The following is a 20,055-nucleotide window of genomic DNA, read 5'->3' on the forward strand; positions in this document are numbered from 1 at the left end:
TTTATAGCACCGCAATTCGTTTTGGTTCAAAGTTGGCAGTTTACCACCATCTAGTCCAGTTACAAAGTTTGGGCTCATAGGTACTGCTTTAGCGTCACTCAGGTTATAACAGATCTAGTGGATGTGGTGTGCAATAGGCAGAGCACACTAAAAGGCACCGGGAAGGAGGGTGAAGCTGGCGGGGTGCAGGGAGCGGGAACCAGACCTGCATGCAAGAAACTTTTAGTAAGTCAAAACAGTGGGTTTGCCAATTCTTGTTTGGTAGGGTTCCTGGACGATTACATCATCCATTAGATGGGGCCTTCAAGCCTATCCTGCCATGAGAGTACCCTTCACAAAGTGATTCCCACCATTAAAGACCACACCGACAGGTTTAAGAGTTCACGATTTTCAGAAATGTAAATCAGTAACTTTAAACCTAAAAATATCAGAATAGAGGGGCCCACGTAACATTTGGAAACTTGTGGATATAGATCTTCACATTTTATTTACACTGCACTTTGTTGCTAAGAGTATAAGTAACCACTTGATTTTTAGGCTATGCTGCAGCTCGACGGCTGTGCGCCTTTGCCACGTGTTTCAGATAGAAACACGTTTGCTTGCTCTTGATAAATGATAGCCCTGCAACGCACTGTAATCAAAGTGGATTATGTTTCCAAGTCAAGGTTGCTGATCTATGAAAAATGTATGGCTCAGAATGAACGTCTCTATGATTTAGGAAACCCCTTTCTAGCTGACACTACTAAATGAACTGAATCGAGATGCATTGTTGCAGCAAATTTACTCTAGTGTAATTCTAGCACACCGTGGCCGCCCCGGGGGAATGATAGACTGGGAGAAGACATACCTTTTCGTGCCACTGCAGTAAAATTGCGCTGCTATTTTCTGTTGGTTTTTCAAATCCTTTATAGATGTACTTCATTAACAAGTCGATGCCATTGTGGTCTAACGTTTGTACCGCTTGTTCCATTTCACTGTTTTTGAAGGCGGTGAGGACTCGGAGGATGACTGCTTGGGCATGTTCCTGGAAAAAATAATAAGACAGGCATAAATGAAATATGCAGCAATGTACAGCAGGTGATACTCAATGACAAACAAGAACAGCAGTAACCAAGGGAAGCAGCATCAACCGTGGAGGTGGGGGCGGGGGTGTGGGGGGAAGGGGGTCAGAACATGCCTTATAAGAATGGAATCTAACGGTGGGGTGGCTAGCCTATGCGGATGATTTAGTGTTACTCAAGTTTTCCCTAGTAGGCCTGTAACGTTGCCTAAATTATTTAAGAGAATATGCGAGGGTCAATAACTAGGAAATCAAACCCCTAAAATAAATCACTTCAAAAAGGGCGTTGAAAGTGGTACATGAATGAGAATTCTCATTTCTTTGCCAATTCCCTTCAACCGTAAAGACCCCCTGCTCTTTTGCTGGACTTTTTAATTTTAACTCTGAGTGAGTCCTTTTTCTCACTCTCTCATGTATTTATCTAATTGGAATTATGAATTTCCTTTGTTTTTGGAGTCTGACAAACTCCTTAGGCATCTACTTTTTGCAATGTGACAGCACCTTCAGTGCAGTGTCACAGACCAATCCTTTACATTTCTCATAAGGTTTAAATAACTTTTCTTGTGAGAACTACTGTTCCCAAGAATAGTTAAGTGAAATTGACTTTACTTACCTTTTCTCTTTGTAGGTCCAGCACACACAATCTTATGTTTAGTGCTGGGGGGTTACTTAGTAGCCCCTTTTGCTACTTAGTTGTGTAATATTTTGTTACCCTCACGACTTTAAATGGTTGGTGGCAGTGGTTTCATTTTCCTACCATTGTGCTTTTCTACCACAGGCTGAATCCTCAGCTGCAGTATAGCACCCATGGGTGACTAGAGTGTCAAAATGGCCCCAATCTTTTTTCACCATTTCTTGTTTGTGAGGTCTTTCTTGGGTTTTACTCTGGGCGCCAAACCAGGATTAAGCCCTTTGTTCATGTTGCCTTTGGTGGGCTTCAGTACTGAAACCTGCCTCTGGCTCCAGTTTGCGTCTGTCACGCTTACATCTGGTGCCCTGCAGGAGTGCCTGGTGCGGACTGTGCTGCAGAGTGGCCACCATACTGGTCCCCTTCACCCGGTCGTATGTCCAAACCACACCTTCCCTCACCTGTCGCCTGGAGGAAAACCTCGAGGGGGCCGTGAGGTTGGGAAGGGCCTGCGTGTATTCGGGACTTGCGTTACTGGTGTTCTGGGGGTGTTGTGGGAACTTAAGGGGTGAACAAAGGGTAAGTCTACTATGGAAAAATAACTAGTGTTCACCCACTCCTCTAATCCCCTTACAATGTGAGGCTGGCTGGAGCGTGTGGATGCGGCTCACCTGTGGTTCTGTCTGCAAGCGCGGCTCCGTAGATTGGTCCCGAAGAGGGGGCTGAAGCAGATGATAGTCTGTCCCAGGTGTGATGTCTCTGCTAATTGTCTTATGTTCTTTCTCTCCCTCCAGGTGTTGGAACTTCAGTGTCGAACCTGTGGCGGACCCCTGAGGGAGGCTCGCTCGTTCCTGGATACAGGTAAGTTTTTCGAGTTCTTAGATGATGGATTGGTTCTGATGGGAGGAGAACGGAAGGCGGGTGCTAACCCGGTTGCTTGCTTTCAAACAGGGCGTCTGACACCAGGAGGTGGGGGCCTAGACACCAAGGGCAGTAACAAGTCCACGCAGGTTGTGAGGACAGAGCCCGCCGCGGAGCGGCGTTGAACAGGATGCTGAAGGTCGCAGTCCTCGACTGAAGACCAGGTTGCTGAAGGATGCCGAAGCACCGAAGGATGATGAAGGAGTCCCAACTGGATACAGAAAAATGCTCTTAACCAAGGAGCTCAACGCAGGAAGATGCTTGAGCGCAGAAGAGGTAAGCGAAACACTATTGTCAGGAGCAGTAGAAACGCTAAGCACAGGGTGCGGTCCGGGGTGCGTCTTCATAGTCCTGCGCCACACCCTGCCGAAGCTAGAAGCACAAGCGCGTTGGCTTGGTGCACGTGCCAGGTAAATTGCTGCATGTGCCGGGCTTGCACGTGCTCCGTGCTTCTCGCTTGTGATGGGCGGTGCACTTGCCTTCAGCTCTTTCCTGCAGGCCACAACTACGTCACGCCCACCCACACTCACGCCAGCCAGCCACCATCCCTGCCCACCTTTTCCCAAAAAAAGGGGGTGCTCCCTCGCCCTGTTAGCCTGCCACCGCTGAGCCCGAAAAAGAATCGCGACTGCCTGGCAGGGCATGAAGTCAGGGAAGTGCCCGAATCTCCCCTGACTTTTGTCTCCTTGGTTACCTGAATGCACCCAGTCCTAATTGGCAATTTCAGGACAGCCAACCTGTGGTGCGAGTGACAGCTAGGTTGGGCATAAATGGGAGAATCCTGCATAAAAGGTGAGGCTTCTTGGACTGAAGACAGTCGACGACTGGGACGAACAACCAGACGAAGAAAACGTGAACAGACGCCTGCTGCATCCTCCTGGACCTTTGAATTGCAAGGTGAAGCCCTGCTGCTGTGCTGAAACTCCTTTTTCTGCACAACAAGAGAAGCTACGGAAAGGAGGACTTCTTCCCTTGGGTAAATGGGACCAACTGATCCAGAGATGAGCTTTGCTAGTAGACCTCCCCAACAGGCTGTACTTCTTTGCTGCTGCTGGAACAGAGTGCCAGGGGTCGAGAAATCTGTAGTCGAGTGCAACATCTGTAAGCGGGCCAAAAGCTCTAGGAGTCTCCAGAGGACCCTCCCGAAGCAGGACAACCCAGGCTCGAGTAACACACCAGAGCAAAGAGTGAAGGAAGCCCAACCGGTGTCCAAGATCCGCGGTGGTGCCGTTTAACGCACACTGAAACCGCAAAGTGCAGCTGAATTGAAAAGGGCCCGTAGCTGCCGCCGACCTCAGAGCTGCTGTTCAGGAATCCTCCAGATGTCCTCCCTCTTGTCCCCACGACTAAGGTCCAAGAACACAGGATCCTCTTCTTCTAACCTAAGGTACTGTCCTGACCAAGGGTTACTTAACTCTTATTCTGTAGCTTGCCTTTCTCAGTTGAGACTTGCAGTAGCTGCGTTTCTGGAGTTGATCTCAGCTCCAACTTTCACAAGTGTAACAGAGTGTGATCCAACAGTGATTTTCTACAACAAACTAACTTTGTGCAAGACTTTTTGCTATCAAAGTACCACCTCAGCTCCATAGACTTTGCTACAATTGACTTTGGCTGTCCGGGCTCCCTGGAGACTCTTCTAGTCCACTGGCTTTGATGGCAATTGTGATACATTGGTTTTTTACTGGTATTGCTGGGAAAGGTTTTATCTAGACTTCATTGGGGGATTTAAAAGTGCTCACATGCCCTGAGAACTAGTTTAACCTAGTTTAACCTTTTTTTCTTTTCTTTACCCTTTCATTTCTACCAACCTCAGAATTTACAAAGTGCAAAAGTGATATATAAATGCCATTACTGTCCTAGTTGGTGAAGTCGCCTCAGCATGTAGGAAGTGTGTAGGAAGCATCTACTTGCTTTGCCTTGATTCAGAGAAAGTATTTTGGAGTGCATTTGTATTGTTGCACATTGCCCTTTTTAAAGAATGCTTATTTGAAAATGTTAAATAATTATTTTACTAGAAAACCTTTGAGCGTAAGTGTTATTTGGATACTTTTTTTGGCGAATTTCAATGTTACAGCTCACATTTACTCCTCTTGAGATAGGTCTGGCTGCTCAGTCACACTACCAACCTGTGTAGTACAGACCTATACAAATAGGTGGGTTGCCTAAAACCAAGAGGACAAGGCTGGTGTAGTCGCCCCAGGGTTACTACATCAATTGTTACCCAACAGGTGCAGACCAAATAGTTTTAGGGTTGGTGTTGGCCAATCGGAACAAGTTGGGGCTTATAAGAGGAAAGTTAGGGGCAAAGATTGATACCTGCTCTATTCAAATGAAAAATCTCAGCTAAATTCTGTTGCTTCTCACTCCAACCACTAATGAGAGTTGAATACAACTAAAGTTACCCCAAGTGTTACATATGGTTTGGCGACAGACAGTAATACATGGCCATGACAAGTTATGAAACTCAGTGCCGAGACCGCCTTCCTCTGTGCCAATGGTGCGATTAGAGCTAGGATTAAGTTCTTTGAGCTATACCATGAAATGGATTAAGATCAGGCTGAAACAAAATAAGAAAATAAGTTTTCAAAGATGGCGATGAAGCTCAATAGGAACTTTCATCTAGTTGCGAGTAGCTTTTGGTGGAAATGAACATCTCCGCTGGTACAGTGCCATTAAATCGGGGAATAATTAAAAAAGAAACTTAGGGAATGTCTCACAAGGTTGAAATTGTATAAGGAATATGCCAATTTTCTTTCCAGTTCCAAGGTCACCAATGGCTTGCATTCAAAAATGCCCCTCTTTTACTGCAAGGTCTTGGTTCCCAACATTCAGATTTTATATCTTACATACCCTTGAAATAATAGGCCCTTGATTAAAAATAGACAATATGCAGCGTACACATTCTTTTCTAAAGTACTGGGTGATTTCTTTGGGGGTGAAAATGAATCTATTCAGTTGAGAGGGTGCTGACTGAAATGTTTTGGTTGAGGCTCACAAACTGTAGGCAACTCGCCCTGATCATCATTTAAGTGACCTTCTAAACAAAATATTTGATACTGGATTTGATGGTAATAGCCGGATAGGCGGCTTTTAATGACGAATTGAATGTTTTAAATACAATATCACTTGTCCCTTCAGTTAAAATGTACCCCAAAGAGGAAACTAATTGTCTGGAGCGTTAAAACGTTCATACCGTGCGTTCATTGGTTGTCCTGGATTATGCCGCATGGTCAGGCTGTTGAAAGATGCTCTTGCTGAGCATTGTAGAATTGTCATTTTAGGGGTGTTAGAAACCATTGTATTTTAAGTTGAGATATTTTGTGAAAGGTATAACTTTACTGAAACCATATCACATTAAAAAATAATGAAAAGAATGTAATCTGTATTTTATGCGGGTTACGAATAGGGTCCGTAACTGGGATTAAAGGAAATCAATTTTTCATTTAGTAGTGAAAACTGCTGCACAAGTGGTAATGCAAGGCTGTAGACCGTAATAGTTGGTACTTATTCCCCAACTCGATGGAACTTGGTAGGAAATACCATTTTTGCTGCTATCCCTCCAAAGACATATGGAACCCACCCAACTCGCTGTTTTGAACAGGTCCTGACTGAGGCAAGGAAGTCTTTTTTTTTTTTAAACTTAGTTTTATTAGGTTTTATAGAGCATAATAAACATACAGATATCATTTGGGTCATGTTACAACGAATTATACCCCTCCTGTCCCTACCTCCTCCAAATGAACTGCAATCTTAAATTGTAAATGTCCCTTCCACCCACTCCCCCAGACCCGGGAGCAGTTTCTTCTCTTGAGTTCGCATATATCTTAGGTTCACATTTGCGTTGTACGAGGTTCACTTTCCTTAATATCTTGTTCCATAGTCCAGATTGAGCGGTCATGGCACACAATAACCCATTTCCAGGTATACCTCTTTTATGGATCATTTCGTTCTGCGTTTGCTAGTGGCTCATCTATCAATCCCCTTGTGCTGAGCCCTGTGCTGGGTTAGGGATGCATACACTTACAAAATAATTCCACATCAGCTCATTTTGTGCCGCTCTCTCATGGATGGCTGCTGTAATTCTTTCCATTGTGTAAATGTTTGTCGCAACAGCAATCCACTCTCTCCTGCTCAGGGCAAGTTCGATTTCCATTTGATTACCAAGCAGGCTCGCGCGACAAGCAGCCAGCAAGGGGCCCACGATCCCGTTAATTCTTCCTAACCAAACAGAATTAGAAGCGATGTAGTCACACGGGAAATTCCATCTATCTACTTGATCCAACCAAGAACCTGGCTCCAGTACACCTGAACCCAGGGACATTCCCACCACATGTGCCAGTAGTTGGCCCTCTCCCCACATTGACGCCAGCACAAGGGGCTCACGGTCTGAAACATTTGACAATCTGTGAGGGTCGTATTGCCACCTATGAAGTAATTTGATGGCATGCAATTTATGTTGGGCCGAAATGGACCCTTGTGAGGTTCCCTTACATATCTTTGCCAACAATTTTGGGTCCACTTCTTTGCCAAGGTCTCGTTCCCACCTATGTTTCAGGTTAATAGTTGCTCCCTCCCCAATACATAACAATGCCTTGTTCGATATCATACCCTTGGTCTCAGTCATTGTATCTAGCAATTTCTCAAACAGGGAAAGATCCCCTTGTACTTTCTCACGCCATTCCTTCCTCATGAGAGTACCCTTAAGTTGTAAAAGGGAAAGATCGGTATTGGGTGTATTCCCAGCGCCTCTTCCAGTTCCGTAATCATGAGGTAAACACCATCTTTCCATAATTGACCCACCCTCTCGATGCCCGCATCCTACCAAGATTGGAATCGTGCATGATTAGGGATCTCCTCACGTACCCCCAGAGCCCATATGTGGCTTAGAGGAGAAGACCACGTGGTGACACCCTTCATGTCTGCCCCCTCCCTCCAGATTTCCCATATTGTGCCTAGTATGGGGTGATTCCGGAGTCTGAGTAATTTATTTCGAGGGACCCACAGCCATTCTGAGACAGTGGCGGGAGCTAGGTTGTAATTGTCAAGGTGTACCCACTGTAACTCTTTTCCTCCTCTTAAGTGGGGAATCAGTACCCTTAGTTGCACTGCTCAATAGTATAATTTTAGGTCAGGGAGGTCCACTCATCCTTTTTCTTTGGATAAGATAAGGACCTCATGCTATCCCCGCTTTTTATCCCCCTGCCATAGGAATTTTAGAATGGCTCTTTTCACTTCTTTAAAAAAAAAAAAATAATTTAAAAAAGCCTCCGGGAGTTTGTGGGAGCATTTGGAATGGGTATAAGAATCAGGGTAGGCACACCATTTTAATTGCATTGAGTCTCCCCCATTCAGGAGACCGTCAGCTTCTGCCATTTCACCAATTTTGCATGAAAACAAGCTAAAAGGTGGGGGAAGTTTGCATGTCCTCAAGTTCCCGTATCAGATTGATCCCCAAATAACGTACTGTAGCGCCACCCATCACGAGGCCGACAGTGGAGAGTCTGGTGGTATCCTCAGGGGATAGTTCCTGTAATGGGAACAGTATGGATTCGGACCTATTGAAACCCGATAGTGCTCCATATCTTTCTATCAAATGTATGGCTCTAGGTATTGATGTCATGGGTTCCTTACATGAAGTAGGAAGTCATCAGCGTAGAGGGCTACTTTATATTCTCTCCGTCCTCCCCTCATTGGAACCTTGTGCCGCAGTGCTTAGTTGTGTAATCTCCCCTCTCAATCTATTATCTACCAGGGTCCTCTCCCTCTTTTTCTCAGCCCCTTCTTTGATCAGAATGCCTCACCATGTTGGCTTCCCTGCCTCCCACACCATTCTCTTGGATACCTCTCCCGTGTCATTTCCTTTAAAGTATTCTTCAATCTCTCCTGCAAGTTCCCTTCAAAATATTGGGTCTTTCCACAGGGTTTCATTGCAATGCCACTTTGCGCTCTTATGCAGTAAGGCGAGCAGTCTGTCGACTGTGACCATGTCATGATCCAACCACGAGATTGTGACAATCTGAGGTAGTTACGCCTCACTCAGGCTTTCTGAAAGGTACAGATTGTCTATCTTAGTAAATGTGGAGTGTGGTGCCGAATAGAATGTGTACCCTGGCTCATTGGGATGGGTGTACCGCCAAATGTCTTCCAATCTGTACAATTCCATCATTTCATTCACAGCTGTGCGGCCGCCATCTATTGGAACACATGCCTCTGGGTTACCAGCCTGTCTATCTCGCATAGGGTCTGCCCAGAAGTCTCCACCCAGGATGACATGCACGGTGGCTTCTATCATCTTCGGGACTGTGTGCTGCAGGAAGCGTGCTTGTCCAACGTTAGGGGAGTAAATAGTCGGCATGGTATTGCATTTCCAACCCACCACAATGATGGCCCGCCCTTCCAAGTCAGTCCACACCTTTGTGATCTCAAAATGGAGTCTCTTCCTTACAAGTATGCCAACTCCTGCTTTCCACAAGGGACCGGAGCTCCAAAATTCCGTTTCCACTCTGGAGTACAAGACTGTGCGTTCTTCCCCTCGTATGTATTTAGTCTCTTGTAGGAAAAGTACATCTAGTTTCGCGCTCTTAAATTCTCTAGACATTAAAGATAGTTTAGTAGGTGAATTTAGCCCTTTTACATTGAGTGTGCCAACCTCGAGAAGCCCGGGTCTAATGGGTGATGACCTTATCGCCATGACCTTTTCTCTGTCCATGTTGCTCGTGTGATGGCCTCATACAGCCCTTTTCTAGTGAATGCACTGCAGACCTGTTTATGCAGAAACTTGCTTCTGTCCCACCTGCTCCCCTCGACTTCTCCCTTCTCCCACGTACCCCTTGCGGCATTCGATCTAGCAGGGTTCTAATCACCTAGCCAGTCCCAGATCACCCGTGGGGATCGTGCGTCTGACGATCCCCATCTATGAACATCACTTTAAACAATGAGCCCACTCACACCCACCCCTCTTCTCCCCCCTGTCCTCTGGTGGGCTCACCACTTGTGTGGCTCATTGCGGTTTCTACTTTTAGTCACTTCTTCCTGGAACGGAGGGCCCCGCTCTCTCCTCTCCGCGAGAGCGGGTTCTGAAGTAGGGCACACGCCTCAGCAAAGAGGGCCCAACCCTTCTCACAGTGAGCACAATGGTGTGTCGAGCCGTTCAATGGCGGTTTGGTTAAGAGGGGTTGTGTCACCACTATGCGTGAATACTGAGCAGGGTCTTCTGAGGATCACTTATGAGGTCACAACACTGGATCTGGGGGGCATTTTGAGCGTTGACTCCGTTGAGGGTCTACATAGTTCAATAAGAGCTGCCTATTATAGCCCAAAGGTAGCAGTCATACCGGAGGAGGGCACATGCCCTGGCTTCGGGGGCCCAACCCTCTAGGGAGCCCTCGTGGTGTTGTTCGCTTAGCCCCTGGTGCGTCAACCACTGGGTCGTGCCGTCCGTAGATTCTGTTGTGTTCCAAGGTTCGTTTTTGTGTTGTGGGTATGCCTGATCTGTTCCTCTAATGGGGAGGAAGCATCACCTTCCTGGGGGGGGGTGGTCTCTCTGGACACGTGATTATGCCACTCTCATGCAGTTTAGGACTCCAGTCCATGTGTATCTGGTGTTTATGTGGGGCCAGGGCTTGTCAATGTTCTTCAGGGTATGGAAATGGTCTTATCCTGCACTTCTGCCTGCCGTACCCCAGCTATTTGCTGCAGCGAAGTCCCTATTGTATTGGCTCCTCTGTGGTATGCGACGTGCCCCAAAGTGTCAACTTTGGCGTGGTCCAATGTGCGCGGATAGCTGGGAATCAGGGTGCTCCAGAACGATTCTAGGGGCGTACTTCGGCGTGTGCTCAGCACCTGTGGGCACTGTTCATTCATTCAGGTCTAGAAGCCCCGTTTAGTGAGGAACCGGACTCACTGTTCACTTCCGTCTGGTGCTCGTTAGCTAGGTGCTGTCGGATGGCCTTCACTGCACAGCCCCCTTTCTGATAACCAAGTTGCTCCACTGTGCCTGTGGTAGTGTGGTCCAGGAGTGTGTAGTATGCATATATGTCAATGCCTTTTCCAGGGCTCCAGGCCCTTTTCTGGACGGCTGAGTGCTTGTGTGACTGTTCTCCAAACGTCTGGTGCACCACCGGCTGGTTTCTTGTCGTTCGTCGGTTTCGTGGGGTTCATTGGCGTAGTTATTGGTATATATTTTTTCGCTGATCCCGTCTCTCCCATGAAGAGGGAGCCTCGTCCTCCTGGATGGTGGACCCTATGGCCCTGTTGCTATGTAGCCACTGCCGCTCAGCCCGTGTGTTTCAGGTTCACCGGGGGTTGGGTCTTATCGATGTCCTTCAGGGAGTAAAAATGGACTCAACATATGTTACTATTTACTGTAATCCGACAATGCTTTGCAGGGAAGTGTCTGATAAAGTGGTCCCTATGCAGTATGTGTAACGCTGGAAGGTGACCCCCTTGACGTGATATCAGGTGCAGTGGAAGTCGGGGGGTCAGAGGGCTCCAAAATGATTCTAGGAATAGTGTCCGGTATGCATTCAATATCTATAAATGTAGATCGGTCATCCAGGCCTACAAGTTCTTTGGTGGCTCGTTAAGTGCCCCTAAATTACATCTGCCAGTAGTGCACTGTGTAACCTTCCGTGGACTCACCTCCTGTGTGAGTTAGTTTATTAGAGGGTCTGGTGCCTGATTAAGTATCAATCCTCTGGTGGGCCGTTTGGACGCCTCTCACAGCCGATGTAAGCAGAAAGGCAATAAGGGATCAGAGCGGATACGCGTTATGCTGCATCCCAGGAGCGGTCCGTTAAGAGTGAGTGGGTCGGGTTGGCCATGTTCTGTCTCGAGCCTTCCGGCAGTGGTGATCTGGGGAGACTCCCAGTACCCGAACCGCTGTGTATTTGGGCAATTCTCGTCTCGCAGGCTAGGTCCTCCCCCACCTGTCCGTTGTGCCAAGCGTTGCTCAGTTAGTATTGTATATCGAGGGGGGGAGGGGGGAATTCTCTTTACCTCGTTCTTGGGGTGTCGCTACTCGGTTGGAGTGTCATGCGAGATTTAACAGGGTCAGAGGCTTCTTCTGGAGGGTTGGATGTGGTAAAAGCTCCACGAGGTCGTGGGATTCAAACAACCAGTTTGCTGTGCAAAATGGGTGGGTGTTGTTCAATGAGGCAAGAGCTCTCTCATTACGTTCGTCTGTGGAGAAGGCGCCCAGAGTGCGCAAGCCGCAGTAAATATGAAATTGCACGCCGCACTTCCGTGCCTCCGCTTCGGGTCCCTCTGAATAGGAGTGCGCTTTTCTGCAATATATTTGGAGCATGTAGCAGGAGCCTGTACCTCGATGTTCGGCGGGAGATGGGGTCAGATCACGGCACAGGGCTCAGCGGAGGAGAGGCGTTAGCCGGCTCACCTTCGGTTATACTCGAAATGCTGCCCTTCGGTCGTGTCGGCCATTGGGTCCTCTCGTATGCTTCCAGGAGGGTCTGGTTCTATTGTTAGCCACAGGTAGGGTGCCTTCTGAGAAGAAAGACGCCTCCGCTTCAGGCCTTCGCTATGGTGCTGATCCGCCGCGGGATCCATGATGAAAACTCCAACTGCGCGCTCAGCGTCGGATTACTTTCGCTTTCAGGGGTATGGGCCGCGCCTGTCTGAGGTCCCTGGACGCATTCACAAAGTCGACGGTTTCTTAGGGAATCCTGCACCGATTTTCTCCAGATTTTCAGTCAATTGCGTAAGGGCGCCTTCCCCATCAACTTTTTGCTGGTTTTCTGTGGGGTGGGAGGGCCATTCATTGGGGGCTCAAAACACTTTATGGACTGTGGGACTGGGAGCTCACACGGAGGTCCAGTTCATCTGTGCACCCCCTGGTGGCCAATCCAAGGAAGCCTTTTCACTTCGCTTGCCTAGCTAAGCTCAGAGGTTTTGGGTGCACACATCTGTCCCTATGACTTAGGGAACTCCTTGTTTATTTTACACTGCATACTTCACCTTGCAGTAAGGTAGGAACGATTAATGTCCTTAATGTTATAGATTTGGTAACTTAGTGGTTGCTTGCACGATGTGTCCAAGACCAGCTCGTGGCAGCAGATATTTTCCTTTTTATTTTATATATTCTTGCATGCACTTTCAAATGTGACTTATTCATGCCTTTTAGAGTACCAAATACTTTAAAATGGCCATTCCTAGAGATGTTCCCCCCCCCCGTTCTGTGGACATCTTTTATTTTGGCCACCTTCATGCTACATCGGGGCTGGATTTCCCATACACAGTGAGCCCTTTACCGGGCAAAGTCTATAACCGGATGTGGGGGCTGGGACTGTCTGGTCCCAGCCCATATCCTGGCCAAAGTGCGTCTGTTGCTGTGCAGATATGGTGGCTGCAGGCTCTCCATTAGTGGACAGATCCTGCCAGTTTGAATGGTATAGATCCTTACCATTGGTTGGCTTGGTGGAGACTACTGCTCGAACCCTGGATAAAAACCATGCATCAGTTCTTTGTTGAAGCAAAGACCCATACGAAGAGTAGCAACTCTTTGAAAACACAGAACTCGCTGCAGCCATGCAACAGTCTTAAAACCATGCCAGGGAAATCCCTGCTCCTGCGGATTTCCAGGCAGCATTCATTGGTGCTTCAAGCCCTGGACTGATGGAAACTACCAGCCTCTGCATTGCTTGAGGATCCTGTCCTCAGCCGTCTTTAGAGATTCCCATAACCATACAGTGGGTCGACCAATTTACCTGTGGGCTACCTCACTGCATAGGTCACCATCCACAGTTCGGACTTGGGCTACCTCACTGCATAGGTCACTATCCAGAGTTCGGACTTGGGAGTCTGCAGAACAGACTTGTGAAACAAAAGGTCTCCATCTGCAATTGGAGCCTGAAAGAAATGCCTTGCAGTACAGGCTTTTGTTTCCTCCACAGGGGATCTACTTAAGCCATTTCTTTGCAGTGGCCTTTGCTGATCTACGCCTGCATCATGTCGTGGGGCCCTCAGAGGTCATCAACAATGTGGTCCTTTTTTCATTGTGCCAGGGTTGTCCAGTTGTCTAGTGCCAGGAACCGTTTTGCCAGAGCGGCAAATTGCTGACGAGCCAGACCAAATTCCCAATGCTGAAAGGGACCTCTGCACCAGCAACCCCTAGACCGCCTCCAGCAGAAGTAACAGGCAAGTCCTGGCCTACCTCACCCTTGCCCAACCCCAATAAGTGGAGTTCTGGTAAAGGACCCGCAACCCCCTAGGCTTCTCCTAAGTGGGCTAGCTTGGAAGGGGATTCCTGAGACTGTTACTGCCGTTGCTCAAGTTTAAAACACAAACTTGCTGTCTTATTCAGACAACCTTAAAGACTACTTAGCCGCCTGCCAAGAGCTCTTTTGGGACTTGTGGCCAAGGGCACTAGACCTCATCTCTTAACAAGTGTTCAACCTCATAATAAGGTTGTGTACTGTGGTTTAACTCCTTTCTTATTATATTACTTCTATAATTTGTTTAACTTCCCTTGTTCCTTCTTCACTTACTTTGCTACATTACTTTCTAACACAGATCAATATTAGAACACTGTAAAGTGTTGGTGCTCTGTAACCAAACCACACCAAATGTGAATGTGGAAATAGCAATTAAAAAACCACAGGTAACTATTACACCAAGTGTTGTCCAAGGCTAAACACAATTGTAATTGTGTTATATTGGGGACGGGGGAGGGGGTGACGGGGGGTTCTTTGGTGACCACTTTAGGAAAGAATAAGCTGGAGAAACCGCTGTCAGTGATAAAACTAGTGTAATTCAGCAAAGACTGCACCGGGGCCATAAGAGGCAGAGGATGCTCTCCCAGCGGATACACCTTGTACCAAAGGTCTGTCGATCAGGGAACCTTTACAGTACTACAAAGACCAAAGGGTTGATACATTCTTCACAGCCAGGGAAGCAACAGACACATTGAAGGGTGGTTGGGGGGGGTACCAATCCAGAAAGTCCAGTTTTTGGGTGGTTTTTACCAAGTGCATGGCCACCATCAGCGAGGGGCAGGATACCATTTTTTGTGCAAGCATTGTCTGAACTATTAGGTAATACATGGGTGCGGTGCACATTCAAATGTTTGATCAGCAGGCCAGGGATCCCCATGTAATGCTGAGCTACGGATGAAGTGGAAAAGCTAGCAAAGGAAAGCGGCAACGGTGCCACTTTGCAACAGCCACAAGATTTCATCAGCAACCCTTCCTTAATGAAAAGAAAGGAACAAGTTACTTACCTGTAACTGTTGTTCTCCAGCATGGGTCTGGCATGGATTCACATGCTCATGAATATTCCCCGTCGTCAGGCTGGGAATCCTCGGTAAAGAAAAAACCAGTATCAGTTTCGTTTCTGATCTGTCTTTCGTAGTAATAACCAATCACTGGTCTCTGCGTCATACTGACCACAGCCAATGACTGCCCTCTACCTAAGCACCGCCTCTGGCAGCCATCTTCAGATTTGGAAGCACGTGAAGTGGCAGTATGACCAAGTGAAGAGCCGCAGAGGGGTAGGCGGGAGGGTTCGCATGTGAATCCATGCCAGACCCATGCTGGAGAACAACAGTTACAGGTAAGTAACTTGTTCCTTCTCCAGCATGGGGTCTGGCATGGATTCACATGCTCATGAATAAAGAATACATAGCAGTACACACATGCACAACCACGGGAGGTGGCAAAGGCTCAACATTAAGCATCACATCAACTCAACATTAAGCATCTTACCTCCTCACCAGGCTCACCTCAGGCGAACAGGTTGCGCAGCACTGCTTGGCCGACCCTGGACTCCTCCCTGGAATCCCGGTCGACGCAGTAGAATTTCGTGAAGGTGTGCGTCGACCTCCACGTAGCAGCCCTGCATATGTCCAGCAGGGGCACACCAGATAGGAACGCCGTGGTAGCTGCGATCGCTCTGGTGGAATGGGCTCTCGGACGGCCAGGCAGCGGTCGGTTTGCCAACCGGTGACAGCACATGATACAGCCGGAGAGCCATCTGGAGATGGAAGCCTTCGAGAGAGCCTTCCCCTGATTGACAGGTCCAAAGTTCACAAAGAGTTGTGACGTCTTCCGAAAACCCTTCGTGCGGTCCACGTAGAACTTCAGCGCTCTAGCTACATCCAGCGAGTGCAAAGTCCTCTCAGCCGGCGATGAAGGCGACGGGAAGAACACAGGTAACACCAAGGGTTCGTTGAGATGGAAGTCCGACGGTACCTTGGGCATGAAGGAGGGGTGCGTCCTGAGCACTACCCTCGTGTCGTGGAAAGTCAAGTACGGGGCCTTGCAGGAAAGGGCCTGGATCTCTCCCACTCGTCGTGCGGAGGTGATGGCCACAAGAAAAGCTGTTTTCCACGATAGAAACTTCAACGGGGCCGAGTGCAGAGGCTCGAACGGAGGTCCCATGAGCTTGGTCAGCACCACGTTGAGCTCCCACGCCGGGGCCGGAGCCTTCACCGGCGGGGACGATCTGAACAGTCCCTTCATGAACTCTTTCACCAGACGATGAGACCACAAGGACGTCCGCCCCGTGGTTCTGGTGTATCGGGAGATCGCAGCAAGATGAATCTTGATGGACGCGTGTGCCAGACCAGCTTTGGCCAGCGTCAGCAGGTACGGCAGTACTTGGGGAGCCGTAATCCGTAGAGGGTTAATCTTCTGTGCGTGGCACCAGACAGAGAACCTCTTCCATTTGTGTCCGTAGCATTTAAGAGTCGAGGACGCCCTGGCCTTTGCAAGAACCTCTCTGCAATCGGCCGGTATGTCGTATCCTCCAAACTCTAGCGCTGCAGGAGCCAGGCCTGCAAGTTCAGCGACTTCGGGTCGTGGTGGAGGATGGCGCCTCCTTCCCTGGAGAGTAGATCCGCGTCCGCCGGAGCTTGATCGGCGGGGACGCTGACAAGTCCAGAAGGTCCGGGAACCATATCTGCCTCGGCCACGCAGGTGCGACGAGGATCATCCTGCACCGTGACCTCTTGAGCTGGTTGACGAGCCGGATTAGCAGAGGCAAGGGAGGGAACGCGTAGAGGAACAGGCCCTCCCAGGGGAACGAGAAAGCATCGCCCATGCTCCTCGTCTGGGGAAACCTGCTGGCGAACCTCCGGCACTTGGTGTTCGTCGCCGTCGCGAACAGGTCGATCTGGGGTGTGCCCCACCGTCGGAAGAGGCGATCCACCAGATCCTGCCGTAGTTCCCACTCGTGGCACGAGCGCAGCTCCCTGCGGAGTGAGTCGGCGATGGTGTTTTTTATCCCTGCCAGATGAAACGGCACCAGAAAAATCCCTTGGGCGACGGCCCAATGCCACAGGTCCTGCGCCTCCTTGGACAGCGCTGGGGACCTGGTTCCGCCCTGTTTCCTGATGTAAAACATGGTGGTGGTGTTGTCGGTGAAGATCCTCACCACCTTGCCCTTGAGGGACGGAAGGAAGGACCGGAGGGCCCAAAACACTGCACGGAGCTCCAGGACGTTGATATGCAGGGACTTCTCCGTCGGGAGCCAGAGTCCCCTTGCGTGCAGATTTTCGGTGTGCGCTCCCCACCCTTCCAGGGAGGCATCCGTGGTCACAGTCTCCTGGTGGGCTGGGGTCTGGAAGTCCATGCCCGCCGTCAGATGCGCGCGGGTGCCCCACCACCGTACCGCTCGTCGGAAACTCTCGTCGAGCTTGATCCTTTCCTCGAAGCTGCCCGTCGTCTGGCTCCAGCGCGCATCCAGGAATTCTTGCAACGGGCGCATCCGGAGCCTGCACATGGGAATGAGGTAGATGCAGGAAGACATCATCCCGAGGAGGGACTTGATGGACCTCACTTTGGCCGCGTCGGCCACCAACATCCGTTGCACCTTGCCCAAGATGGTCCTGGTCCTCTCCTCCGACGGGGAGGCCAGAAGGGACACTGTGTCGAGCCTCGCTCCCAGAAACAGTGCGACTTGCGCGGGCACCAGGTGGGATTTGGCGTAGTTCACGGAGAATCCCAGGTCCGTGAGGAGTTGGACGGTCCTCGCCGTGTGGACCACGGCGAGCTCCCTCGTCTTGGCGCGGATGAGCCAGTCGTCCAGGTAGGGGTAGACGTGAATCCCCTCGCGGCGCAGCTGCGCCGCCACCGGTGCGAGGCACTTGGTGAATACCCTGGGTGCCGACCGTAGTCCGAAGGGAAGGGCTTTGAACTGGTAATGACGCCCTTGGACCACGAATCTGAGGAATTTTCGGTGCCCCTTTAGGATGGGAATGTGGAAGTAGGCATCCTCCAAATCCAACGACGATAGGAAGTCTCCTTCCTCCAGCTGACCCAGGACGTGCTGGAGGGTGACCATCCGGAACTTCTGCGCCTTGATGAACTTGTTCAGACGTCGCAGGTCTAGGATGGGGCGCCATCCTCCCGTCTTCTTCTTCACGAGGAAGTATCGCGAGTAGACTCCGGAGCCCCGAAGCCTCTTTGGGACGAGTTCGATGGCGCCCTTTCTGAGCATCGCCTTTACCTCCAGGAGAAGTTGAGGGACGTGAAGTTCTTTCCTGGCCACGGGGGGGACGCGCGGGCACCTTCTTTGAAACTCGAGCGCGTGGCCCCGGGCCAGGGCGTCCAGCACCCAACGGTCGGTGGAGATGGACTCCCACACGCTGACGAAGCCCGCCAGCCGGCCTCCCACCGGGGTGCTTCGGTGGGGGCCCGACCCCACGGCCGGTTCAATCCTGCTTGGACGCGGCCTTGCCGCCTTGACCTCCTTGGCGACGACGGCGGGGTCCGCTAGACTTGCCTCGTCCTCTGTAGGCCTCTTGCGACGACGAGCGGGCCGCTTGACGGTAGGAAGCGAAACCGCCGCCGGAACCTTTGGAGGCGCCCTTGCCTCCGCCGCTCCGAAAGGGCGTTCGTCGTTGCTGCAGGACTCCAAGGGCCCGGGCCGTCTCAGTATCCGCCTTGATGGCCTGAAGGGAATAGTCCACTGTCTTCCCAAACAGGTTGTTCCCGTCGAAGGGCATGTCCAGGACTCTGGTCTGGACGTCCTGCCGAAAGTCCGTAGCTTTGAGCCATCCACGACGTCGAAGGCAAACGCCGTTGCCCAGCTGGCGGAACCCAGTGTCGGCGATGTCCGTCGCCACGGTGATGGCGTGGTCCGACGCCACCTCACCTTCCTGCAGGATCTCAAGGGCCTCCGCCCTCTTGTCGTCCGGCAGAAAATCCAGCAGGGGAGCTATCTTGTACCAGAGCTCCCTGTCGTAGCGGGCCACGATAGCCAAGGCGTTGGCCGCTTTAATCGTCGTCGCTGCCGACGAGATGACTCTACGTCCCATAGCATCCAATTTCTTTCCCTCGCCGTCCGGCGGGGAAGTCGATGTGGAGGCCGCACCCCCCCCCGCTTTCTTCCTGGCTGCCGCGGAGACGACGGAGTCCGGGGTAGGCTGCGCCCGGAGGCATAGGGGGGCCGTGTCCGGGACCCGGTACTTTTTCTCGTACCGGTCTCTTCTAGCTGGCGTCGTGGAAGGGTTCTTGAGGAGGGAAAGGCCCTCATCCCAAATGTCGTCCAACAGAGGCACTGCGAGGACCGTCTTCCTCTTGGCCTCGCGCCGCTGATAAAGGAAGCCTTCCTTTTTCTTCTCCTCAGGGCAGAGTTGGAAAAGCTCGGAAGCCCTGGAGATCATGGAGTGGAAAGATCCGATCTCGTCGGGCGGAGAAGCCCTGGTGGGAGGCGACGACGGAAAATCCTCGTCGTATGCCTCGTCGTCCGTACCCGTCGCTGCCGTGTCAGTCCCCGTATCATCCCCTCGGGTGGACGGGGAGGAGGGCTGGACGGGGCGCGACGGTTGAAAAGGAGGTGGTGGATGGATCCTTCTTTTCTTGGTAGGGGGAACACCAGAAGGTCCCGGTTCTGGATCCCCCGACGGGAGAGGTTCCTCCGTCGGTAACGGTAGCCTCGTCCTTATCTCGGAGCATAAGGACTGTATGGCCAACAAAATGGCCGCCGAGTTGTCTTGCGGCGCTGGCAGAAGGGAATCCGACGGGCGAGCAGGGGCCGTGGCTTAAGACCTCGATCAGCTCCTCTTCTGAGGTTGAGGCCGAATCTACGACGACGCCCTGCCCCCCCTTCTTCCCCACGGAGGGTTTCACGGGGGTCCTATCGATGGGCACAAAGGAAGACTCCCTCCGAGGAGGCAGGGAGATTCTGGGCCCTGAGGTCGCCACCACTGGTGCAGCCACCACAGGCTGAGCCAGGGCCGCCGCGACCGTTTCGATAGAGGGCTTGGTCGGATGGATCAAGGCCTTCACCACCTTAGGTGCGCTCACCGCCTTATCCTTGAGGGAGGGGGCACTGCCACGCTCCTCCTCTGCCTTAGAGCTCGACCGGGGCCTCTCCAGGAGCTTCGCCGGGTGCTCGGCCTTCCTCTTACCCGACCCAGAGCGTTGGCTCGTGGCTGATGGTGCCGGGGAGGGTGCGCCCTGCCTGGCGCCCGTAGAGCCCGACCGTTCGG

The 20,055-nt window shown here is 50.8% G+C and overlaps 1 protein-coding gene across 1 annotated transcript in view; it reads right to left on the bottom strand.

The window, feature by feature from the left end:
• ARPC5L (actin related protein 2/3 complex subunit 5 like) overlaps positions 1-20,055 on the bottom strand; it is a 116,306-nt gene that overhangs the window by 9,539 nt on the left and 86,712 nt on the right. Inside the window, exon 3 of the mRNA XM_069609441.1 lies at positions 848-1,024. Coding sequence (XP_069465542.1) covers positions 848-1,024 — 177 coding nt within the window. The remainder of the gene's footprint in view (positions 1-847; positions 1,025-20,055) is intronic.

The sequence above is a fragment of the Ambystoma mexicanum genome, chromosome 8, assembly GCF_040938575.1.
Source record: "Ambystoma mexicanum isolate Mex_15411 chromosome 8, UKY_AmexF1_1, whole genome shotgun sequence".
Taxonomy (NCBI): Eukaryota; Metazoa; Chordata; class Amphibia; order Caudata; family Ambystomatidae; genus Ambystoma; species Ambystoma mexicanum.